This window comes from Ambystoma mexicanum, chromosome 7q (genome assembly GCF_040938575.1).
Source record: "Ambystoma mexicanum isolate Mex_15411 chromosome 7q, UKY_AmexF1_1, whole genome shotgun sequence".
Lineage (NCBI taxonomy): Eukaryota > Metazoa > Chordata > Amphibia > Caudata > Ambystomatidae > Ambystoma > Ambystoma mexicanum.
In genome coordinates this window covers 14561866-14587243 of record NC_090941.1, presented here as the reverse complement: position 1 = coordinate 14587243, position 25378 = coordinate 14561866, and the positions used below count along the sequence as shown (strand labels likewise).

Sequence of the window (25378 nt, the reverse complement as noted above, 5' to 3'; positions counted from 1 at the left end):
AGATCCTAACAATTAACCAAGAACTGTGTGTCATTGGCAGAGTGTATATTGCATTTCCTTTTGAACAGTGGCAAATTGTCCTGTAGGAGTGACAAAGCATTGTAGCGAGGATTACCATTGGGGCTTTTTTGCTAGAAGTGGACAGTGGATAACGTCACCCGTCAGAGGAGATTTGTTACAAGTTGAACTTTTGTTAATTAACTTTTACTTTGACTTTGAAACATCAAGAACAGATTTAAGATTTTTCTTTCTTTTGTTGACCATTTGCAGAAGAGACTTGGAATCCTGGGGAAGGGAAATTACCCAGGACATTAGAACGTAATTTAGGGACTGTGAATGTTGTTCATGTCATGTTGAATTAACATATCTCTTCTTTTTGTATATGTTGCTTAGTGTGAGTGACAGTTATCCTGTGTTAGAGTGTATTCTCTTAGACTTTAGGTTAGAATGTGAATTCCTCAGCAGAGTAGAGGCAGTGAGGCATTTTGACATATTTTGACATATGTTCTTTTATTATAAAATGGCATACCTTGAGAAATCCTCAAACAGTTTTCGCCTTGCATTACTCACCCCTCACAGATATTATAAAGGAAATGAACTAACAAATACAAGCTGGGGCCTATATCATGACAAAATATAGATTTAATTAAGAATTTGTATGAAACCCTATCAAATGCCTTCTCAGCATCCTATTCAATAAGAGCAATTTGATGCAGATTTTGTATAAATGAGAAGATTACACAAAAGTTAAAGGAAGCAAATTTTCCCTTATTGATATATGTCTGATAATATGCCATAGGCAAATCAAGTCTATAAGATAAACCTTTAACAAATAATTTACATAAAAATTTTATAGGGAATTGTTATTTATGTTTTAATGTTAATAATCATGCAGCAAAGTAGAGGCACTTCAACTGATATAATGAATAATATAGTAAGACAACTGATCCATGCCCGATAATTACCATAAGATAGGACAAAGAGCAGTAAGTGCATAAACAGTTCAAAGAATTGACAAGGGGCTCCTTGCACAGTTTAGCAAACTCTAGTGAAATATGGGTAATCAAGATAAGTATTTAAAGAGGAAATTATAAAGAAAGGAATGGGTAAGAGAAAGAAAGATATCAGTGTTTAATTTGAAGCGTTAGAAATCAGACAAAATTACTCTGCAAAAAGGGGCAAAGGGGGAAGAAGGAGAATGAAAAGTACTTGGAGCATCAATCAGCAAAAATCAGTCTTTCATTTTTAACATCTACATGTTTATCTTGCTTAGGAAACAGGAGTGCTTTAGAAAATAGTATTAGCAAATGTACCAGATATGTTTTCTGTGTAAAGTAAACCATAAGGAAAATCCCTGTGGCCCCAGAGACATACCATTTGTTTAGATGATGAATTCATCTGGAAAATGTGTTTTGATAGATAGAAGCTTCAAACAGTCAAAATAATTCTGTGTGTTACAAAATTAATTATATGCCTCTGTAATGCTGCCTTAGTAGTATTAGGAATCGAAGTAATGAAGATTATTGATGGTAATATGTGTACATGCAAAAAGCACACTATGAACAATCACTCATATTTGTATGTGGAGCTCCCAACTGGGTAAAAAAGTCTATTTAATCAATGCGAGTACAAAATTAATCCAGCATCACTAAAAGTCAGCTACAAAGTGCTATGGCTGCCATTTTTAGCAGGGGGAAAGGCTTCCTACACAGTGTGCCCGCATTTACTCAGATAGCTACCCACTAATGTCTGCATTTAAACAAAGAGGATGGATCATGTTAATGAATCTTTTAAGTCAGTCATGGATCCTGTGAGGAATGTTGCTGAGTCATCACTAGTTCCCCGATGGTGGTTTCATCCCGAATGGCCAGGAAACGGCAGCTGCTACCTGATCCTGAACCTGGGGGTGGTATTATGAGGGGGGATCATGTGGGAGGGGATGACCACTGGGAGGAGGTGGTGACTCCTTTAGGAGAGACATGGTACACCCCCCCTTTTGAAAGAAAACACTGTAACATCTAAAGTGCTGATGGCATACTGTTAATCTGAGCAAAATACCAGTACATATAGTGCTTACTCCTCATCTCCTGTCTATGATTTTTTTGATTTGCATAAAGACCCAAAACAGTGTAACTTAAAAAGATTGAAAATTCCTATGGACCCCAACTCCCATAAAGCCTCAAGTACTGAAACGAAGAAGAGGAAGGAGGAGTTAATGTGGATTGAAGGAAACCCCAAGCCAAACGTGTGCTAGTTGTTATAATGGAAATCAGCTGCGCAAGACATTTAAACATCGTGAACACCTACAATCAGGGAGAAAAGGAGAGATGCAGAGCGGGCAAAGAGGAAAGCAGAACTGGACGCAGAAGCAGACATTGGGAAGTGGGATGCGCTGAGAAAGGCAAGCGCTTCAAAGTACCCGCTTGGAAGCATAACCTACCAGAGATGTGTGAGACCATGAGCGGCACAGCGGATGCCTTGGAAGGACCGCTGGAAGACCAGCAGCATGGCTGTTGGAGATGCGATCTTGGTGAGCAGCAGTGGTTATACCGGCAGAGGAATGCAGAGCTGGTGAGAGAACTGAATGTGGGTCTGTAACAAAGGGGAAGCTTTCAACAACTTGCTGCAATTCGGAATGCCCATAGGTGTTGGGGGCCCCCGAGCATGCCAAAAAGCATATGGAAATTGAACATTCATTTAGTATCCCGACCAAATAACTCAGAAAGCCAGAGTTGACACTAATCCTCCTATAAGAGAAGTCAATATGGGGAAAGTTGGAACAAGGATTGCCACAGCAAATGAATATCAGTGAAGAAGAAAACAGACAGAACTTGTCAATGAAGTATAAACAGTGAAGGAGTAGAACTGTGTTATACAAAAAGAGAACATTGTAGGAGGTCCTGGTGAAAGATATACATCAGACAGTGAGCCTTTGGTAGAATGACTCCCAGCAGGAGAGTATACAAGGGGATCTGCAAAATCCAGAGGGGGGATTACGGGCAGAGTTGTATACCAGCTAATAATCCATATAAAATGGAAAATACATTCTGAAAAGATACCTGGCAGGAGAGTTTCACACAATAACTTCTTATGGTAATCTCAAGGTATAGAGAAACTTTGGTTATCATTTAAAGTTATTGTGGAAAAGAAACACTTTTGACATTTTTCCGCTAGACATTTTGCCCTCCTGAAGAAAGTGTTTTGTGAAAGAGACATTTCAGCTATTGTTAAGGTTTCATTGGTTGAAAGGGACACCTTTGCTATTATACCTGAATCAATCCAGGTGCAAGGGAAACACCTCCAAGGATTGTTCGTTAAATGTTCACGTTTGCTTTTTACACACTTTTTGCTAAATCAAAACAGAGACACTTACTTTATACCTTTGCTTGTTTGTTTTAGAGTGAGGGTCAAAAATGTTTTGGACCCAATGACAGTTTGATAGTTTGCATAATTTTGACGAGACACAGACTGATCTTTAGTTTTAGTTTCCTAGAAAGGGAAACTCTCTTTCAGATAGGGACAGAAAGGCCTTTATCAAATCCTTTTTTTTTTATTAGTAACAATGTCGGTTGTTGAAAATATTGCAATTTGTGTCCACCTCTCATTTCTGAACCCTCAAAATCCCTTGTGTTAAGTTTCAAATTTAGATTTGATATTAATTTGGAAATATTTAATGACTTGTAAAGTGTGAGAAAATGAAAATAAGCATCATAAAATAGTAAAAAAGTTACAGTAATATAATGTTTTCTTGCGGACTACAAATAATGAATCACACCTATCATTATGAATATGGAAACCCTTACTTTAATATTGTAAAACAAAAGTCACAGAAGTGAAGAAAAGTGTGCACTGACTACCATTTTTAAGTTGAAGGAAAACAGATGGCAAGTAATGAAATACAGTTTTTGCATATGTCAAATGATTATATTTTTGTTTCTCTTTTAATGTGTTTGTTGGTTGGCATAGCCAAATACCTATCTGATTATCATTCACATTTCTGTACAAGGAGTGGTTGGAAAACCTCTTTTGGTGTACGTCATGCTTTCCTTTAATTAGGCTGGAAGAATTTAATTTTCTCAAAAACAAACTCTCCTTTAAGTTTGAATGATGCATATAACATCATAACCTAAGACACTTTTAGTCTTTAAAAAATATCTATATTTTTTTACAAAACCATGCAGTTTTCAAAAAGTCATATTTTTATCGAATTTGATGAATCCCAGGATATCATCCCTGCTTACCTATGGGGATCGCCTTCCCATGAGGCTCACCTTGGAAGGTGAGGCTGCTAGCCGAGAGTCCCCTTTGGGGTGGTACTCAGCAGGCAAATCGCATGGTGAGGGACCTCCTGTGGGACCAGGACGACTACCCAGGGAAAATGTTGTATTCCCAGACTCTATCAAGCCCTCGCTCTACTTCTTTTCAGGGCTGGACTGGCCTACTGGGAACTCTTCCCGGTAAGCCTCTGCACCCTGGGCCTATTTTGTGTGCTTATCTTTCTTATTTCCAAATGTTCTCATAGGAATAGGGTAGGGTTGGACTTCCTCAAAATGTGTTATGTGGGTTTCACTATTTCCAGGGCCTGTTTTGGTTACCAGTCCATCCCAGCTTCTTGTCATACACAAACACCTTCAATACCCCACATGTCAATATATATAGCCCAGGTAAAAAATTCTACAGCCTACTTGCAAAGTACTGAGACGAGGTAGAAACACAGAACCATGAAGATCACTATGATAAACAACTATGGTGAGCGGTCTAGTGGCTCAGAAAAAGCCATTGAAAGCCACATTTTGAAAAGAAGTGATGGACAATCCAAATGGAGAAGTCCTCCATGGAGGAACTGGGATGTTTGCAAGAGAAGAAGAGAGTCCAGGAGAAAATAAACTGAGACGCTTAAGTGCAGGCAGAGGCATCCTGAGAGGGTCCGCCATGGACGGACCAGCAAACTAAGAGAGACCACGAGCAACCAGCTGATCAAGGATGCTGGTATATGTGATCATCAGGAGAGGCACAGCCCAAGAACAGGGGAATGCTGCGGAGGTACCACAGCCCGTGGAGAGGCCAGGAGGTTGGAGAGATCCACTAAAAATTGGAGAATGCCAGTAAGCACCCTGTGGAGCTCTGATTTACTGGGAACAGTTGGTGGGATCCCAAAGGGAAGAAGTCTAAAGAAATAAGGGTCTGATACCCCAACACATAATGAGAAGCCACCTAAGTCTTCTTCCTCATTGCAGTAATTTGGGAGAGAAGGAACCTAAATACTACGAGACAAAGAAGTAAAGAAATTAGGGTCTGGGAAACACACCAGAAAAAAGGAAACTGTGAAGCAGATAGACAGTACCTGGCAGGTTAATGAATCAGGGCTGTCTTAGAAGTCTGAGAAAGTCATGGGGCAGGGACACATTCCCCCAAGAGTTCACCTACCAAAACCTGGGAAAGGTTAGGGGGAGGTAGGCAACCCCTAAAATTATGAATGGAAGACCAGAGTGGAGGGAGCCATCCCCTTGGTCGAAAGGATTTAAGAAAGTAGCACACGAAGGACCAGAGGAAGGCGGTCCTTAACTCTGAAGGCTAACCAGGAAGATCCAGACAGTGAAGACAACTATGGGTAATAAGGAATGAAGATGCTTCATTGAACTGTGCTTTGAGAATTTATAAACCCAGGAACTTTATGTTTTCCTCGAAACAAGGAGTGCCATTCCCTCAGTATACCGTCTTACTGTGGAACTCTTGGCGATTCACTACTTCTTTAGTTTAGTATTTCATGTAAGGGAAGAAAGCAACAAGTCTACATTGTGTCACACGCATACGTCTGCACCCTTACAGAAAAAATAACTGGACTTTTAAAATTGCTGATTTTGACCAACATTGCACCAATTCATAACATAAAAAGGAGTCCTAAAAAGAATTGTTAAAAAAAAAAATTCTTCCCATGAAATTGAATGGTTCTGTTAATAATGAAAAGAAATCCAAAACTGAGCCATTTTGCGAGTATATTGGCCACATTGTCCAGGCTGTTTATGTATAGCATTGTGTGTGTGGCTGTAGAACATGCCAAAGTTGTCATCCATGATTGGCAGAGTGAATGCTTCATATCTACATTTCAGCAGTACTGACCAAAATTATTTTTTCTTTGTAGAATAAGTTCAAGTGACGGAACAGCTCAATTAGCACTTTAAATATCATTGTTCAGTGGTCTGTCACACAGATTGTTTGCTATGCCATAACTGAGGAAAAGTTATTTTGACAAAGTGTTCAAACATCGTAAATGCACTTTGATTTGAATACAAGAGAGTTGTTTTCTGCAATTTATGTTGTAATTCTTTTAATTAGCAGTAGATTTGTGCAGACCTATGTCACAGGTTCATGGGTATGACCCTGTCATGTGGGTGTGGGGGTAAGGATTTCTGACACTCTGGGGTAGGCGGTCTACCAGGACAACACCAGAGCCATGCCTACCCCAGTGGTGGTGTGTGGGGTTGAGGAGGACCCTGTCAGCAACTCCCATCTAAGCCTGGAGCTGTATATGCACAATGCATGTGCCCAACGAACAAGGCCCGGCCTGGCACAGGAGGTACAAACTGGTTGCTCAAGCAGAAATTGACTAGGACTAGACTTTTCCATTCAACACCTACCCTACAAACCACAGTCTGGTTACAAGGGAATAATGGGGCAGCAGTGCCAGATCAGGGACTAAACAAGAGATGGCCAAAATAAAGTGGAGAGCTAGGAACACTTCCCAAATCCTCTATGTCTACTGACATAACAAGTGAAGAGGAGGCACAGAGAGCAAATTACCACAGTGATGTCACAGACATAACGGCACAGACAGGAAAGAGGCTCGAAAGGGGCAGGGATAACGATCCTTAGGAAGACTTTCTAGGGAAGTGCTGCTCCAGGAGGCGAAAGATCAGACTACGATTGGCCCAGGAGGGGAGAGATCAGCTGGGAGTTGCTGGCTGCACACAGGACCAGGGGAAGAGAGGGTAGATAGTGAAAACAAGAAGAGGGGGGGGGCAAGTGAAAGAAAGAGAAGAATATATATAGAAGAGCAGAGATGAGCATTGGGAGAGGAGAGCGAGGAAATGTCTGAGCGTAGGTCACATGAAGGAAACAGGCTCCAGGACAATCAGACTGCCTGCTAGGTCACCTATGAAGTACCAGAGGTTGTCAGAGAAGTATGGTGTGGCATTTAGGACATCCATAAAACACGGATATACCAGACAGTAGGGGTACCATGGTTCTAGTGGATTGACACTGCAATAAGACCAGCTGGAGTTGGGAAACTTGGGTAGGTAGGTTGAAGCCCCCTTAAAGTTTCTGAGAAAGGTCCACCTAAACTATGAGACAAATCGCCTGCATTGGAAAGGAACATGTTTGTAATAAAAAACGTAAATGTATTGGATGTGTCTTGTGACTTATTGAACACCTTGTCACCCTTATTTTGTGACACTCATCATACAAATTTCGAGTGAATTCAGCTGACTCAATCAATGAACATTTAAAGTGATTGATTTAGTCTCATTCAGGCCAACCACTAAACTGCTTTAGAGATAAAAACTATGTTAGATTGCGCTGTACTTCAAAGAAATAAAGACAAATTCAATTGCAGCATATTGACCAATTTGCTTAAACAGATCATGATTTCATCTGTAGTACAATCAGAATGACCCCCGAAAGACTAAGAATAAACATTTTATTTATTTATTTGCATTTGTAAAGCACCTTGGCGTCAGGGTTTAGTGGGAGTCTTGTGCAACAGGTTTGTTTCCAAGCGAAAACATGGGGTAGCTGTAGTATTCAGGGTCAGGGATCCTTTGTGACCCAGGAGTAATCACAGGTCAACCAAGTGTTCAAGAAGTGGCAGAATTATACATTTTCATGGGCCACTATTTTAGGGGAGTTTTTTCAGAACTGTTAATATGAAACAAGTTCAAAATGTTGTTCTCTGATCAAATAGGTTACATTGATTTGATCAAGATCTGGTCTATTGGAATTCACATCGTGGAGGACAAATGATTAATTATCGTGGACCTGTTTAAACATTAAGAATATATGGGTAATATATTCAGAGTTCGATGCCGATCCACTGTGTGAAATAGATATCATCCATAGCAAGACAGTTGAATGCCTTAATGACATGCCAGATTCATACAAGATTACAAAAAAACGCCTCTGTACTAAAAAAGTGTGGATGACAGCAAACAGATATACATACATCTAACGAAAACATCTTCAAGGAAATCTGTAATCACATGCTACAAGTTTATGTATGACAGAAATCTGATGTGAACCGATAGCAATTCGACCATAAATATATGTAACATTGGGGCGTGGCTAAGCGGCCATGCGTTGTGGATGTGCTCAGAGAGAGCTCCTGCTTGATCCTGTATAAGATCCTTACAAACTGACCAAATTTACACAAAACTTTGCATGAGAGTATCGGAACATCTGCGGACGATTAGACCCAACTCAGGAAGAAAATCGGACCGTGGAACAGGGAGAAAACAATCCTGGAACATATTGAGTTTAAAAACCCAAGATGGCGGCTCACTGATGCGACCCCGCGAACTGAGGGCTGATCCAAGTGGGAACGCCGGATTGCACCCAGCATTGAGCCCAGAGAGAGCAGCAGCGGACACCCACCGCAGACACCCGCCGAGAGCGAGCGAGCACGAAAGACCGAGCAAGACAGCTAACCAGATCAGGCGGCGTACCGTGAGACCTGCGGTGTATGCGGGACCCAAGAAGCCTCGCAAAGAGGACGAGACGTCCCGGACCAGCACCAGAGGCCTGGGACCGCCGAAAGAATATCCGGCAATCTCGTCGGGCCCCATCGGTCGAGAAGGAAGAAAGGGACCGGGGTGCCTGGTGCCTTCCAGCTGTCCTCGGAGCACCGAAATCCAGCAGGAGAAGCGACCCCTATGAGGCAGAGGAGTCGAGGCGGGGAGAGTAGCCCCCGAAGCAGAAAGTCTCAGAGGAACATAACCGCAGGCGACCAGACTAGGAGGTGTACCGCGAGACCCACGGCATAGGCAAGACCCGAGAAGCCTCACGAGGACCACTTTCAGGAGGGCAAGACGCCCCGGACCAGCACCAGAAGACCAGAACTGCTGAGAGAATACCCGGCAATCCCAGCGGGTCAAGAAAGAAGTAGGGAACCAGAGTGCCTGGAGCCTTCTAGCTGTCCTCGGAGGGCCGAAATCCGTCAGGAGGAGGGGAGAGAAGCGCCCGAGGCAGAAAGTCCCGAGAAAAGAGGTGAGGAAAAACTACCGGGGACAACCACCCCCATCCGGGAACTGGACACGCACGGCAGGGGGATAAGAAAAGAGCTACATCAAGATACACGCCAGGGCCCCCCCACACCAGAATAAGTGCAGGGCAACGGCACAATAAACGGGGAGGCCGAGGTTGGGGACCCCACCCCATCTTGGGGCACATAACGATCAGATCTAAGGAAGAGGCGAACCAAACTGGGTCCCTCCATCCTGGGCGGGCGAATAATCTAGCAAGATTGAGACGGATAGATCACAGGAGGAAAGCCACCCCACCCAACACACACAGGGACACTGAGGAAAAATTCTCCATCTGGCAAGAAGGGCACAAGCAGACAGAAACCCATTCAAGAACAGCCGACAGAGCCGGGATGCCCCTCAGATAAGCGCCAGTCACATAAGGTAGACGATTGTGGCAAAACAAAGAAAGCACGGGCACCAGTAACCCATAATCAAGCGAGATCGTACACAGATCCCGTTAAAAGGAGCAGGTGGGGACCCATACCTCGAGCCCGCATATCAGCAATGCATAACTAGAATATAGAAGCAAAAACCAAACAGGCCAGCATGGACGCCTTCGCCAAAGTGCCTGGGAAGAAGCAATCAAATTCGCCGGACGCGGCGGCAGCAGAGGAGGCGGGCACCCTATGCCAACTGGACACCGGGAAAGACGGAGAGATCCTAGAAGCGATTACCTCCCTAAGGACTTGTCTGTAAAACAAAATGGACGTGGCTATAGGAGCCTTGAAGGCATCCCTAGAACAAAAGATGGACGCAGTCATGGTGGATGTGGGCCTCCTTCGCCAGGATGCCAGGAACCTGACCCCACGGTCACAACACAAATGTCTGAAGTGCTGCAGAGAGTTAAGATCCTGGAACGGAAAGTAGAAGATGCGGAGGGTAGGGCAAGGAGGAACAACGTCCGCATAATCGGAGTTCCGGAAGGTGAGGAGGGAAACGATCCCACAGGATTTGTCGAAAATATGCTCCTCTAGGAAATTGGAGCAGGGACATTATTCCCAGGCTTTGTGGTGGAATGGGCGCACAGGGCACTAACTAGGAGACCTCGGCCCGGGGCCTCACCAAGAGCAATGATCGCCAAGATAATGAACTTTAAAGATAGAGAGAGCATACTGGCATACTAGCATTTTCAAGGGGAGGGGGTGACATCACCAGGAATTTCTCCAGGATCACAATATATTCGGACTACACAGCTACAGTTCAGAAACAAAGAGCACAGTTTGGCCCCACGAAAGAACGCCTCAGAACAGCGGAGATACGATACATGCTCCTCTTCCCACCAAGCTGAAGGTGATACACAAAGGGAAATCATGCTTCTTCGAATCCACAGAGGAAACGCAAACATGGATGGACGCACAAGGGATCCCCCAACTGAGGCCGAGAAACGCTAATAACGGGAGGGACCAGCCCCGGTGAAAAGATCCCCAACCAGCTAGCAATAAGATACCAGACACCCAAAAGTACAAATGAAGTCAGGAGAACAAGGACAATAGCAAGGAGCGACTGGCTCTACAGAGACGCACAGGCTGGGAAAAACCAAGCCCCCAAAGAAGAGCGCGAAGCGAGTTCGGATGCCAGTTCTAGGGCATCACACTGCAGCAAGTCCGCCTCGACCAACGGAGCGAGGCGAGAGAAGTGGTGAGGCCCGAGCAGTGGAAGGATGGCTGGGCATTAGTTTGAAAGTTAAAGTTTAGGATCAAGAAGTTGCGGTCTATAAATTGGTTGACAGGACGTACGGATGAATGGCACATGGCACCATCGCTAGACAGAACAACCCTTGCGGCCACAGAACAGTCCGAACGGACAGAGGTCAGAAAGGCACATACATCAGAGGAGTTCCCCCCAGATGCAGAAGCGGAGAAAACCAGGAATAAAGGGAAAGACCCCAAGTGCAAGACGAAAAGAGATTGAACAGGGCATTAAATAGAAAGAAGGCTATGGGACAACAGAGCCGAAGCAAACAACAAAATACATGAACCCAGATGAGATCATAATAGCGACCTGGATAGTGCGGGGACTCAACGCCTATGTCAAAAGGCTCAGGGTGTACGCCTGGCTTAACAGGATGAAAGTCAAAATAGCAATGTTCCAAGAGACGAACCTGACACCAGAAAAACAGGTCAAGGTGCCCAAGAAGTGGGGAGGACAGGTATATAGCACCACATACTCGAATTACGCAAGATGGGCACTAATATGGATTGCACCAGGAGTGACGTTCCAACTAATAAAGCATGAAAACGATCAGGAAGGGAGGCTAGTGTTGGTGCATGAAATGCAAGAAAATAAGTAAATATGCCTGATAATCACCTATGCCCCAAACCACGACGCAACAGAGTTCTTCAAGAAGGTGGCCCCTAGGGTGGCTCAATACAGAGACGCTACACTCATCTGGGCAGGAGATTTCAACTGCACCCTTAACCCACTCCTCGACAGGTCAGATGATAAGCACAGAGGACCAGCACCCCTGGCCAAGCAACTTCACAGGACTCTGGCTCGACTGCAGCTGGTGGACGTATGGAGGCAGCTACATGGAGAGGGGAGAGGGTACACACACTATAGCGCACCCCACGGAATATTCACACGAATAGATTACCTATTTACGGGGGCCGAATCCCTAATAGAATTCACAGTAATCGATATCAAAGCACACACACTATCGGATCATGCCCCGATACTAGCAACATGCGCACACACCTTTAGGCAAACCCCAATACCAACATGGCGCCTCCGTGCGGAGGCGCTAGAAGAAAGCAAACTGACAGAACACTTACAAGAGGTGATAGATGACTACTTCGAACACAATGAGCGAAGCATAGACAGCAATGCTATGCGCTGGGACGCATTCAAGGTAGTTATAAGGGGAGCAGCCATTGGGAAAACAGGGGGCCTAAAAGGAGCAATCACAGAGGAACTAGATAAACTAGAAAAAGAATTAAAAAAGGAAGAAGGAAGAGCAGAAAAGGCAGGCGAGGAACCCAGGGAATTACTTATGTTGAGAACAAGATGTATAGAACTCTGGGAGAAACTAGGGAAAAGGAACTACAGGAAATACCTAAAGAGACTGCATGCAGAAGCGGATTAACCCAGCAGACTCCTAGCATGGCTTACTAAACAAGAAAATAAGAGGGACCCATAGTGGTACTGGAGGATGAGACAGAGACACAAGTCAGGAACCAAGAAGAAATAAACACCCTATTTGCTAGCTTTTACGAGAGGCTTTATGCACCTAGTCCGGAAGTGGAACCGGAAGATATTCTGGATGCCCTGGCAGAGATACGGTTACCAAAACTGACAGCAGAACAGGCCCAACAACTAGACGCCCCCATTACACTAGAGGAGATCGAAGCAGTGATCTCCGAGCTCCCCACGGGCAAAGCCCTGGGACCGTATTGGACTCCCGAGAGAGTTTTATAAGACATACAAGAGCACCATCGCCAAAAAATGCTAGAAACATACCAGGAGGCATATGAGAATATACAACTACCAAACAGAAACGACAATCATACCGATCCTTAAACCTGGGAAATCCCCAAGAGAATGCGCCTCGTATAGACCAATCTCCCTTATCGACCAGGACACTAAAATACTCACAGCGGTCTAAGCGATCCGCCTGAAAACAGTGATACCAGCATTGATCCACACAGACCAAACGGGCTATGTCCCGGGGCGCAACATGTCCTGGAACTTCCGCAGACTACATCACGTAATAGAGCAGACGAATCAGAGACAGGGAGAGTGCGCAGCGGTCTCATTAGATGCCGTTAAAGCATTCGATTCGGTTAGCTGGAGGTGGCTGTTGAGTGTTCTGGCCCACTTCGGTATAGGGGAAGGGTTCCTTAGATGGATTAGGTTATTATACAAAGACCCCAGAGCAAGTGTAAAAATGGGAAGACACATTTCAAGAGCCTGGAGAATATATAGGGGTACCAAACAGGGCTGCCCACTGTCGCCCATGCTATATATATTGGCATTAGAGCCGTGGGCGGTCTTCCTCAGGGCGGAATACGAAGACACAGGAATAGACATACATTGGGTAGTACATCAGATCTCGTTATATGCAGATGATGCCCTCCTCTTCGTCGAAAACCTGCGCGTTAATCTGCCCTGCCTTCTAGAGGCGGAGGAAGCATACACTAGACTTTCGGGGATAGCCATCAATAAGGAAAAGTCCCTTATCTTCCCTTTGGCCGCCCTAAAAAGAACCCCCCGAGACAAACTCCCAGACATGGGCCTGACATGGGCACCAAACTCCTTTAGATACTTAGGAATAGTAATACATCATACCACCGCAAAATCCCACGAACAAAACACACACCGGCACTAGACAAAATACAAGGAGCCATGAAATTCTGGGAGACACTCCCTCTGAGGATGATGGGAAGAGCAGCTATCTTGAAGATGGTGGTACACCCAAACATCCTATATTACTTCACAAACATCCCGCACGCCATACCCAGAGTCTTCTGCAAAAAAATTAACCCGGTAGCAAGGAGCTTCCAGTGGGGTGGAGGAAGGTACAGGATCGCAATGACCTCCTTGCAAGGAGAGTACGCAGAGGGGGCATCAGGCTGCCAGACTTTGAAAAATACTACTTGGCAGGTCAACTGCAATTTGTGGTTAAATGGCTGGGGGAGGATGAATCAATAGACAGAATACTCTTCCAGCCAGCTCTAGGGTCACACTACCTACGGGAAATCCCATGGCTTGATAAATCCATACTCAAGACCCTGCCTAACATGCTCAAACTTGCAATGAAACTATGGGCGAGGGCGTGGACACTCCAGAAAGCTAAAGACCCCTGCTCGTCACAGATCCTATTGGCAGGGTTACTTGGCACAGACCTAAATACACTTGCAATATACAGATCCCAATGGGAGGCCAAAGGAGTAGCACACATAGGTGATTTGAGGGTGGACGATCGGTGGGCAGAGTTCCAAGACATGGTGGAAAGCTTTGATATACATGAAGGCCAATTCATCTCATACAATAGGATAATACTGACAATCAAGAAGAGGTGGACGGAATGGCCAGAACAAGAGGACACAGAAGGAGAACTGGATGACTGGTACTATCTAGCAGAAGGGGGACACACAACCTCAAGGTTATATGAACAAATGCTAAGACCCAATAACTTGCAAGTACTACACACAAGAGGGAACTTGGAAGACCCCTCAGCGATCAGGAATGGGCCAGGGTGCTGAGGTACCCCAAAAAAGTATCGAGGAACGCAAGGTTCAGACAAGCGTAATTATATGTCACACACAGGGCTTACCTCATGCCCAAAAGAATGAACACCACGGGGTTGGGGGACCCCCGCACATACCCTCCGTGCTCGGAGGGGCAAGCGGACATGATACATATGTTTTGGACCTGCCCCGTGATAAGAGTCTTCTGGGATGAAATCAGACACAGGGTGGCAGGAAGCGGACTCCAAATACAGGAGGAGAATCCTGAGCTGTATCTACTGGGCCTCTTCCCAAGAGGAGACAGGCACAGGTCACATCTTGGAAAAATGAAAGATCTACTAAGCATATTAGCCAAAAGGCGCGGACCGCTAAAGAGGGCCCAAGAATAGACTTATGGTGGGCGGACTTAAAAAAGTGGGCGATGACAGAAACAGCAGTGGGGATAAGGGCAGCACAGAAAGGAGCGGGGGACGCAAGGGACGCAGGACAAAAGATCATGGCATGGAACTCCCTGATGCAAGATTTGTTTGAACAAAGAGAGGAAAATGAAGGGGAAGACCCGACGCAGGAGGTAGAACAGTAGAGGAGATCACCCAGGACACCCCTTGGACCACGCAGGCATAAATGAAAGCTGCTGAACTACCATAAGGACAAGGGGAGATCAAACGACAAGGCCGTCTGCCCACCCGGAGGGGCGGTTGAAGAAGAACACTTATGCGGGGTGCCGAGTAGCCAGCCAAGTCATGTGTTGTATGTTATATGTTAAACATTACATGTTTCGTTTGTTTTTGTATTGTTATTAAAAAAACAATAAAGTGTGTTAAAAAATATATATGTAACATTGTTTATCAGGATGTTCAATGGCTAATAATGTCCTCTGCAGAAGTGTAAACAGGCCGTTTTAATTGCTGTAATTTCTCTGCATTAAGTTTCAAATGAATAAATATTCTATGTGAAAAAAAGACTTCTAGGCACTGTGTGCTTAAACCCAACATTAATCTGAATGTCCCCTGAATATCCCTTTAACAGAAGACGGAAGCTAGAAGGTTGCATTTGTAAAGATTGATTAACACATTCACTCAGTATCACCCATAACAGGAGTCGGAGTTGACTATGTGTGTTCATCTTTGTATCTAGCAAAAAAACGCTTTTGGCTGTAGATGCTGCTGTGTGAAGAGCCATTTAAAGTCCAATTAAACAGTGTTACTCTACTTACTGTGCATTGCTCAAGCTGTTTTTCAAGAGCCTCTGAATCACCGAGGGCAGGCCATTCCTCACTCAGGAAAACATCCACTTCAGCCATCCATTTCTTCAGGGTTTTGATGTCATTCTGTTTATTAAAGAAAAGTTTTATGGCTTTAAAGAGACACTGGCATCCACTATATTGATTCGACAGAGCAATATATCTTAGCACCATCACAACTGCAGACGATAAATGCTTTTAAGTCATCTGCTGGTACTAGGGATAATGATAAAAGAAATCTGCGCAGTGTGATTGTTCTCAACAATGCATAGTTTGATGGCGGCCATGTTATATGAGTTGCACATTTCAACTAGCACTAAACATTTCACAATACACAAGCACTAAACATTTCACAATACACATTTATATATACTTGCCCATATGTGTACATTAACATGTTTATGCTCATCACTGAAGCGTTAAAAACATCTGAAGTAAACTGAAATATGGCTACAAAACCAACTTCAAGCAATTTACATTTTCAAATCAATGCCCCATACAAGCGTTTTCAAGGATAACTGTCATTTCTCAGAACCCTAACTGGACGACATGACAGCTTATTGCAGCTTTAAAGCCTTGACACTAAATGGCACTTAGAGTAGGGAAAGCCTTGTTTGGGCGCGTGAGCTAGAGAGTACGATTTCGGATTGGGGTTAAGGAGGGGGGAATGGAGCAAGGTGGGTAATATATTGGTCTCCCTGGTAAATGAAAGAGTCACAGGTTGGTGCAACGCCATTAGTGGCCACTCCATTGTGAACGTGACAATAAGCAACACACTAGTTTGCACCTCCAAATAAACACATGGCACAGAAAGCCCTAGTAATTTAGCACACATTTGTCAGTAAAAGGCAATGTAATATGAACATGCATGTTGTCACATTCTGCAACATGCTCAAACTCAAAATATATTTAGTCTACTTTATATGCAAATCTCATCAAAGCCCCTGACCCCGTCCATTAAATTCAGAGAATCTGCTAATATTCATTTTAAATAATCTAGAAGTTTGGGATTCCCAAAATTGAGGTAATTCTAGATTAGCTAGGATATTTTTTTCACAATTCAAGCGTTGGAAAGGAGGTGCCTAGTTGATTTGAAAGGAAAGCAGTAACCTGGTGATATAACTTGAGGCACACATAGGGAGAGGTCAAGAAGGGTTCTTACATTTTGGCCTGAGCATGTTCTGTTGTGTGAAAAAACTAGAGGGTTTTTCAGAGCCTTGTCTCTGGGGATCCCATACGCAGATGGCCAGGGAAAGGCCATTGCTTTTGAATCCAAACCCTGTGAGTGGACAAGCGAGGGAGGATCGCTTGGGTAGGGGTTCCTTGGGGAGTGGTGGTGAAGCACCTGATGGTGAGACAATGTATTGCCTGTTTCCCTAACACATCTAACCCCTATTCATGCTTATTTTATGGGAAACTAATACTCCCATCATTCTAGCCCACTTCACATTTACAACACTGCTGAGCCGAGAAAGTTGAGGAATGTGACCAGGAGGATTACCTCTACTGACTTGCAATGGCTCTGTCCCTATAATGACATCAGGCAGAGTCAAGCACATAATACGAATTACATCCACCTGGCACTTGTTGACACTCCCTGTCAGGATAAAAGATGGCACGCACAGGCACACTCTGAGCGAGACTGGGTGCAAGAAGGAACAGCTTTTTTGGGGCTGATGCAAACCAAGCTATGGAAGTTGTAAGGCGAAGGGGCTGATCGGCTGCTCTGGGAAATGAGAGAGCCAGGCAAGAATTCCATCCTTTCGAGAAGCCATAAGCGTTCCATGACTGAAAACGAGTGAGCGGAAAAGATAAACCTTCAGTCTCTCGAAAGTCTCTGTGAAATGTTCAGAGTAATGGAAAGCAGGAAATGAAGGCAAGAAAGTAACTGTGATCCCGAATGAGAGTTGATTGAGTGAAAAGCAATCTATATGAACTTTCAAACCCGCAAATAGGGCAAAAATAATAGAGGACGTGAATTTTGAAAGATGCCAAGAGGGCAAAAATAAAACTACATGTACCAAGAGGCATTGGGGTTGCATGTGAACTTTGTAAGCTGCCAAGAAGGCAAAAGTAAAACTACATGTACCAAGAGGCATGGGTGTTGTGTGCAAACTTTGAAAGATGTCAAGAGGGCACCAGTAAAACTACAAGTACCAAAAAGTATTGGTGTTGCATGAGGACTTTGAAAGATGTCTAAAGGGCACATGGAAAGAGAATAAGGAAACTAGAAATACCAAGGGGCATTGGTGTTTTGCGAGGATTGCTGATTGTCAAATTGTTTGAAAGGAGGTTGAGGTGGTCCTGCATAGGTCTATGCAAAATTCTTGCAGTTTTTAAAGTCTTCAATAGTAAAAGAGAAAGACAGGCTCGAGCCTGGCGGAGGGAAGCCTGTGTTGAACTGTTGTAGAGTGAAAGTTAAGTGTGAAGGACAGAACGTGGGGAAGGAAATCCCCACAAAGAGAAAGACAGGCTCGAGCCCGGTAGAGGGAAGCCTCTGCTGAACTGTGATGAAATGAAGAGTTGAATGTGAAAAGAGAGGCAGGCTCAAGCCCAGCAGAGGGAAGCCTATGTTGAATAGTGGCAAAGTGAAAGCCAAGAGAAGAAATGTATATTTGTGGTAAGGCAGACAAGCCTAAAAATTGATTAGACTGTCAAAAGCTTGAACCCCAAGCCTGAACTGTTGAATTGTACCAGTAAGACAGAATGTGCAAGCCTGCCAGAACTGTGCCATCCACCTTTCCTTTTTAAGAAACTCTTGTTACCTAAGCCATTCCGACATTTCTTTTAATGTTTTCCCTTTACATATTTGTCATTTAAGAAGGAGGGCAAGGTTAGGTTTTCTTAGTATAGGCATTTTATTTTTGAATAGACTGACTTGGACTGGTTTGTTATTTTATGGTCGAGGTTATTCCCATTTTAGAGTCAGGGCCAGTTAGGAATTTCACCAACCACAGTAAACTACAAAATAAATGTTTTTGAAACTTGAATCTATTGTCTGTGTCTACTCTTGACCATGCCTTCCTTACACTTCCCAACATGTCTACTTGTTTTTTCCTCTAAATCCAAAGGAAAATTGCAGTGGCTAGCTTAATTGCCAACATGCCCCTCACTTATAAAAGAGCCCCTATTTTCACTGAAGCAAAGGGCCTACAGATATATTGATAACACATTATACAAGCTGCCTTGCTGGGAAGATATTCGATATAGCAATCTCCTTTGCATACATCCTATATCCAAGGAATCTCTATTTATGGCATGCAACAGACACACCAATGTTTATGGTAATTTTGGCTACTGTTCATTAACATGTTATTACAGCCTAATTTGAAGGATTGGATTGACTTGATCTGCTTTAGGATGAACCACAGGCTTGTTTACATTTCTGCACCCTACTTTGTCCTTACACTCACAGAGAAATCCTATCATGTTGCATCATCTTCAATGTGTTTCTTTGTCATATAAATTTACCACTTCTCTGAATTTTAAATATTGCCATTTAAGAGATGGAGCATGACAATTATTAACAAAGACAGAAGAACCACGTGATGCCATGAACAGCATATACTGATATGGCACGCAAAAGGTGTGCCATATTGTTCAGATAATTTTTATTAAACATTATCTTTATTTTCTGGGAGCAATATGGCCAATGGCTAGAAGCAGCACTACAGAGACTTAACTAGCCAAACATCTACACATTCAAGAGCTGATTGTGAGGAAATTATTGGGAGTGGGTACAAAGAGGATGCCAAAGGTGGTGTCTCCCAGCCAAATTATTTTACCTATTTAGCCATTTTAGATCAACCCTCCTGCCGTGCCCAACTAGACCCATGTATCCCCTCTAGGTCTGTGACAATAGCCCCTTAATTCTGAGCTTGTGCTTGAAATGGTAAATTATTAAATGGAGATGTTTGTCATCAGTCTTGATTTATTTATGCATGCTGGCCTCATTTAATTGCCGTTTATTCTATGCATGGGTCCATTTTGGCTGGACCAAGCTGTAACCATACCAATTATTGAACATGTTTTGCTTTCCCATAGACTTGCATGGATCTTCTTGGAACCCTTCCTTATATGAGTTACACCACAGACTCCCATCTCACACAATGGAAGTTGGGAATTTATGGAAGGATAACACTACCCTAGTCTGGGGCGGTGTGAGGGGGCTCAAATAATCACTGCAGCCAGACAGTTTACCTGTAGGAGGCCGGGAAGTAATCAACTCTCATAAACAAGTGACACATCCCAAGAGGTAATCATTTATTTAAGGTTCTCCATAGAATACAATATTTTGTATGTGTCACCTTTGATGAGGTCACATGTTTGACCCCATCAACAGGTACAGATGGTGTCAGCCACCACAGAAATCTGGCCTTCCTTGGTAATGGAGGAAGTACCATGAGTTAACAAGAAGTGGTTTTGCATTGGGCGTGCAATAGAGCCTGTCCTTCTCCGAAGCCAAGCACTAAAGTCAATGTCACTGCCTAGAACTAGAAAAGTAGCGTCTGACCTGAATTGTAAGACCCGAACATTAGTGTACATATACACATTCAGTGGACTGTGTACTCCCATTACAGAATGATTGGCTTTGGAAATTGTGGCTTTGTAAGACATGTCAGTGTACGCTTACACTTAGAACCTGTGACTTTTGATGGCAAAATGACTCAGGAGCCAAGGATTGTACCGTGACGGGAGCCATGCACCCCATCAACCAAGGATCCACCAAAATAAATCTGTAGGACCAGTCTTCGGTGGGGTGGAAAAGAGAGTATGATTGTTCACAATACTTGCATATACAGAGCCGCCGGGTTGGTTCAAGGTCTTCTTGGGGGAAAGCAGACACAACTTGGGGTGTCGGGTTGTGAATATTATTAAAATAAACATAGTCCATGAAAGTGGACACAACTCAGGGTACCTATTTCACTAGCTATTGAGATGAAACACAGGCATAGTGGAGTGGCAAGAGCTTCACCTAGCCCAAACATAGCCAACAGGCTTAATAATGTCAGTGCACTGCAAACCTGTGGAAAGGGGGAAATGAAAAATGGAAAACAGACCCAGAAGAAATATGGCCATAACCCCGGAGAGAGTGAGTTGGGCTTGTCAGAGACTTGGAAACAAAGTTCAGAAGGGATACAATGGGTGTAGCAGGGATTTGTAGATAAGTGTGTTGTAGAGTGAAGACAGAGAGAGAGCAAGAAGAAGAGGACATTGGGGAAATATGGAGAAAGCTAAGGAGGAGCTGTGATGAATTAATGAGTAGCAGCTCAAGTGCCTACTTAGCCCTCACACCTCTTCAAACCAACGATGAACCCAATCATAAAGGTGAAATAGGCACAGTTGCCTTTTGTGGTAACATGGGCCTATGGAAGACTATACTCTCGGGAGGGGTTTGAATGTCATCCAGTAGCACCCAAAAAGCAAAGTATTTAACAGTGTAAAATAAAGGACTGGTAAAGGAATATATATATATATTTTAATTAAACACACAGCATGCAATAATAATTAAATAGAAAACACCCCCAAAACCCAGCCAAATAGAATAAGAACATAATAAGGTTTATGGTGACGCAGGGATACTACCACCGGGTGCATGCGCGCGCGTACTTTGTTTCTCTGTAAACAGCACAGCTCATTGCCAGAGCCAGGACAGGCTCCGTTGGAGGACTCCAGCCTCGACTCCAAGCGCCTCTACTCAGCAGGTAACCTTGCTGCTCCTTTTTACCCCCGGCATCTCTCCACACAGGGCTTGGATTGCTCAGATGTCCTTGGACAGAGACTTTTTTAAAAAATACTTACCCACTCCTCTATTTTGCCCATAGAGTGTGCCTGCTCCATTCTTCTCCTTCAATCAGCCGGATGGACTCCCCGTGGGCTGCCTACCTTTGGTCCTGACTCCTGCACCTTGTCTAACTCCACCTGGGCTCAAAGGTACTGTCGCCACCTGTATCTTGTCACTATACCCAATATGACCCTACTATTGGGGACCCAGCATGTATTGTGGTTTTCCATTTGTTCAGGGTTCCTGCCTCCATCTAAATGCTCTAATTGTCTGAGACCATCCAGGAGGACCCCCACCCTATTCAAGGCACCCCTTCCATCCTAGGCGTTTCCTAGTACTCAACTTACAGTCCGTCTTCGGACTTCTACTTTACCACCTGCTATGCCGCAACTCCACCCAAGCTAGCAGCAAGTGGTTTTCCCAGCTCTAGGTGAGTTGGTTTGGATTCTGGAACTGCACTGGCTCTGTCACCATGTGTATATATGTACTCTTGACCCACTCAAGCACCCAGCTGCTTTTTAACACATTTTGCATTCTTTCACTTGTGACCTGACTCTCATGGCCCCAGAAGAAGGCTCCCATCATCTCAGCCGAAACGTCTGCAGCACCAATGCCCACCCCCCTGGGCACTTATAAATGGCTGCATCGATATCTCTAAAATAACATTTAGACTTAGACCTATTATGAGGTCATATTCGACCAAGCACAAGGTCATATTCCAGCCGGGCAGAGGAGATCCTTAAACCAAGATCTCCCATTCACAAAACTCATTTAGTCTCTCTGTTCATCGAATTGTTTCTCATGATGCTTCCACTTATTGATAAGTTTTGGTGTTTATATGTTTATGCTCAGTCATAATGCCTTGAAATAATTACGTTTGTGTATTGCACTTTGGACACAACTGTTCATATGACTAACTACTTTCAAAAAGAAAAAAAGTTAAGTAACCAGCTAAATAATAAAAAGCTGTGCAAATTCACCTGAATGTTCATGTGTTTTCACAAGTAGCTTGCTAATGGGAAATGCCTAAAGCCCCATTTAAATGTGTCTTCACTAGGGTTTGAACCAAATTGCATTCAATTAGTGCAAATATTTAAATTCCAGAGGATAGGACTACCCCCCAGTTACAGCATAATATGGAAGATATCAAGATTCAGCAATATCAGTAATAGGATTTGGGGGGAGGGGAATGAAAACACAACGTTGTTGTAAAAGATATGTTCTTGAAGTGCAAAAAAGATTGACGTGAACTGGCTAGGCTTCTCTGTGTTGTACTGCGTTTTTATTAAGCTTTAAATAAGCCATTTGTATAGTCGAGTGGCAAGCAGATGTCGAGTTGGGTCAAACAGAAGGATGCTACAGTTTGAAGTGTTACTCAAGTGATGTGGTTCATGGAAGTCACCAGGTTCGGATTGGCAGTCGAGGTTCAACAGCGTTCAAGCTGGTGACGGGATACTCAGGCAAGTCAGTTAAATGCAGCGGCTCTTAGGTTGGGAGTTCCAGAGAACACCAGGGTCAGTTTGATCATCAACTGGAGTGGCGATGAACAGAAGGGTGGTTCCAACAGCGGTCTGAGCCAATGCAGCTGCAGTGATACTTCTTTGTTCTAGATGTGGCAAAAGCGCTCTTTAGCTGGTGTGTTGAGGTGGTGAACTAGTTTGAACAAGCGGGTAGATGAATCGAAGCTCAGCGATTGCCAAAGGCAGCTCCTAGAGGGTCCTGTCAGTTGCAGTGGTTCAATGATGAAACGGCACGAATCCTGGCTGTCTTGGCGCTCTGGTGCTGTTGCTCACACTCCAGGGTCTCACAGCCAAGAGTAGTTCTTGTTCTCTGTCTCCCAAACATGAGGAAGCTGGTACACACCCACAGGGATCTTTCAGCATGGTGAGGTCGTGGGTACCAGTGTGGCCAGTGGTCGAAGTGTACAAAAAGAAGTAGTGGAACTATGTTGCCTACTGGCCGGCACCGCTCCCCACAAACCCCAGCGCCACGCCCCCTCCCATGCACAATACAAACCCCAAAACACACATTCCTGCTGTTTAAAGGAACGTCCAGTGCAGTGCACTGAAAGTGCAAGTTTCAACTTCTTCCTAAACTTTTATTTTAAAATGAAACCATTATGGAACAGTTTCTTTTTAAAATAAAAGTATAGGAACGGTGAAACTTAATTAAAAGAAGTAGAGGAGCACAGCTCCTGACCGCTCCCGCCCACTTCGACCACTGAGCGTGGCTTGCAGAGCGGCATGTCTTGCTCTGATTGCAGGTCACCTCCAACATCCCCTTGGGATGGTTAGGGGACAAAGCTTGCCCCTGGCTTGGACTATCTGTCTCCTCTTCACAACTGGAGCACTGCTCTCTCAACAGGGTCCAACAAGATCTTTTTGAAGGTTTGAAGCACAGAGATGATTAAAAGAAGGAGTAGGAGAATCTCTCTGTTGAAGGCAATCTCTTACAAGCGATTGGACAAAAGTAAGCCTGCTTTAGATGCCCAATCCCTGTTCTCAGAACAAGTGGACTTCACACCTAATGTTCTTTGTGCTACAGGAAGTGGAGAGGACAGGAGGGAAAGATAGAGGCTAAGAGAAACAAGATGGTGGCATTCCCAACCAGATGTAAGGAGCTCCCTCCGTCTGCACTAACCCTGCCCCATTCCCTTCTCAATAGAATCAAAGGTCCTTTTGGTATTCAGCACCCTTAAGTGAAGCTGCTCCTTTTGTGAAGAGTATACGCTTTGAGTCCTGTTCCCAGAACAGTTTCCTATGGAGTTTCTGTCTGTCTAAAGAGGGTGTTATCTACCCTAACTAAGGAACGACAGGCAATCCCCAAGGGGTACGGTCTTGCTGGTGGCAGTGACAGCCTTTTGCTGGCGGGAATACACATAACCCTTCTGCAGCTGAACTTGGGTCACAAGGCTGACATTGTTGTGATATCAATTTGATATTGACTAGATAACTGAGAAAGATGCCAGCCACCATAAATCAAAATTCAGGTATGGCTTATTTATGCTTGCCAATAGGATAGCATACTCATAGTTATGTTGTCTTTGGGAACAGGGTGCATTTCTCAAATGCATCCCCTACGCTGCAAGGACTTGGCTGTCACTGCAGCTGTCAAGGGGGAACCTGTGACCCCTGAATTTTCGCTGTGCCACTGGAGAACTGGTGCTGTAGATCAGGGTACTGATCCCGAAATGCACATGTGTACACTACGCTTTTGGCATGGAGCTTGGAAAAGGGGCATATGATCAGCAGATAACACTTTCTGAGATGGAAATGCCTGCATCAATTTAATAATTACAAGAATTTAAAAAGCCAGGGATCCTAAACCCTTGCCACATGGCAATTCCTTACTGCAGCATCAAATGAGACCTTCCACATTGGTGCTTCCAGTGGATCGGAGAGCTTTCATAAGAACATGAGAGAAGTGTGGAGGTGTCTGAGGGCAGGAGCACGTCTCTGTGGAGACCCCGCAAAGAAGTTCCCTGGAGAAGTCAACAATGGTGGATCATAACCAAGACTAAAAGGCTAGCCATCGCAAAGTGGTTATAACTCCTTTGCTGAAGGTGGAAAAGACGACATCTCTTATGGGAGCTGAAGGGCACCGTATCTCTTACAAGAAAGACACGTAAGGAGAGCAAACAATCTCTGACAGTGTGAGAAGAACACCATTTTATTTATTTCATTATTGGTTATTTTTATGGCACTTATACAACAAGACAGTGTTTTGAAGTGCCAAAGGGCAAAAGGGGAGGAAACAAGGGAGCAAATAAACCATGGAAGTGACAATGAATAAATAAGAAAACAAAGACAACGGTCCTACTAGGCCTTGTGCCATTCAGAACATGCAAATGCAGAGAAAAGTGGTG

At 44.1% G+C, this 25378-nt stretch overlaps 1 protein-coding gene across 8 annotated transcripts in view; it reads right to left on the bottom strand.

Moving 5' to 3' along the window:
• DMD (dystrophin) overlaps positions 1–25378 on the bottom strand; it is a 7616828-nt gene that overhangs the window by 5040446 nt on the left and 2551004 nt on the right. For all 8 annotated transcript variants that reach the window (XM_069639082.1, XM_069639084.1, XM_069639079.1 and 5 more), the window contains one exon: positions 15702–15815. In XM_069639082.1, the coding sequence (XP_069495183.1) occupies positions 15702–15815 (114 nt within the window). The remainder of the gene's footprint in view (positions 1–15701; positions 15816–25378) is intronic.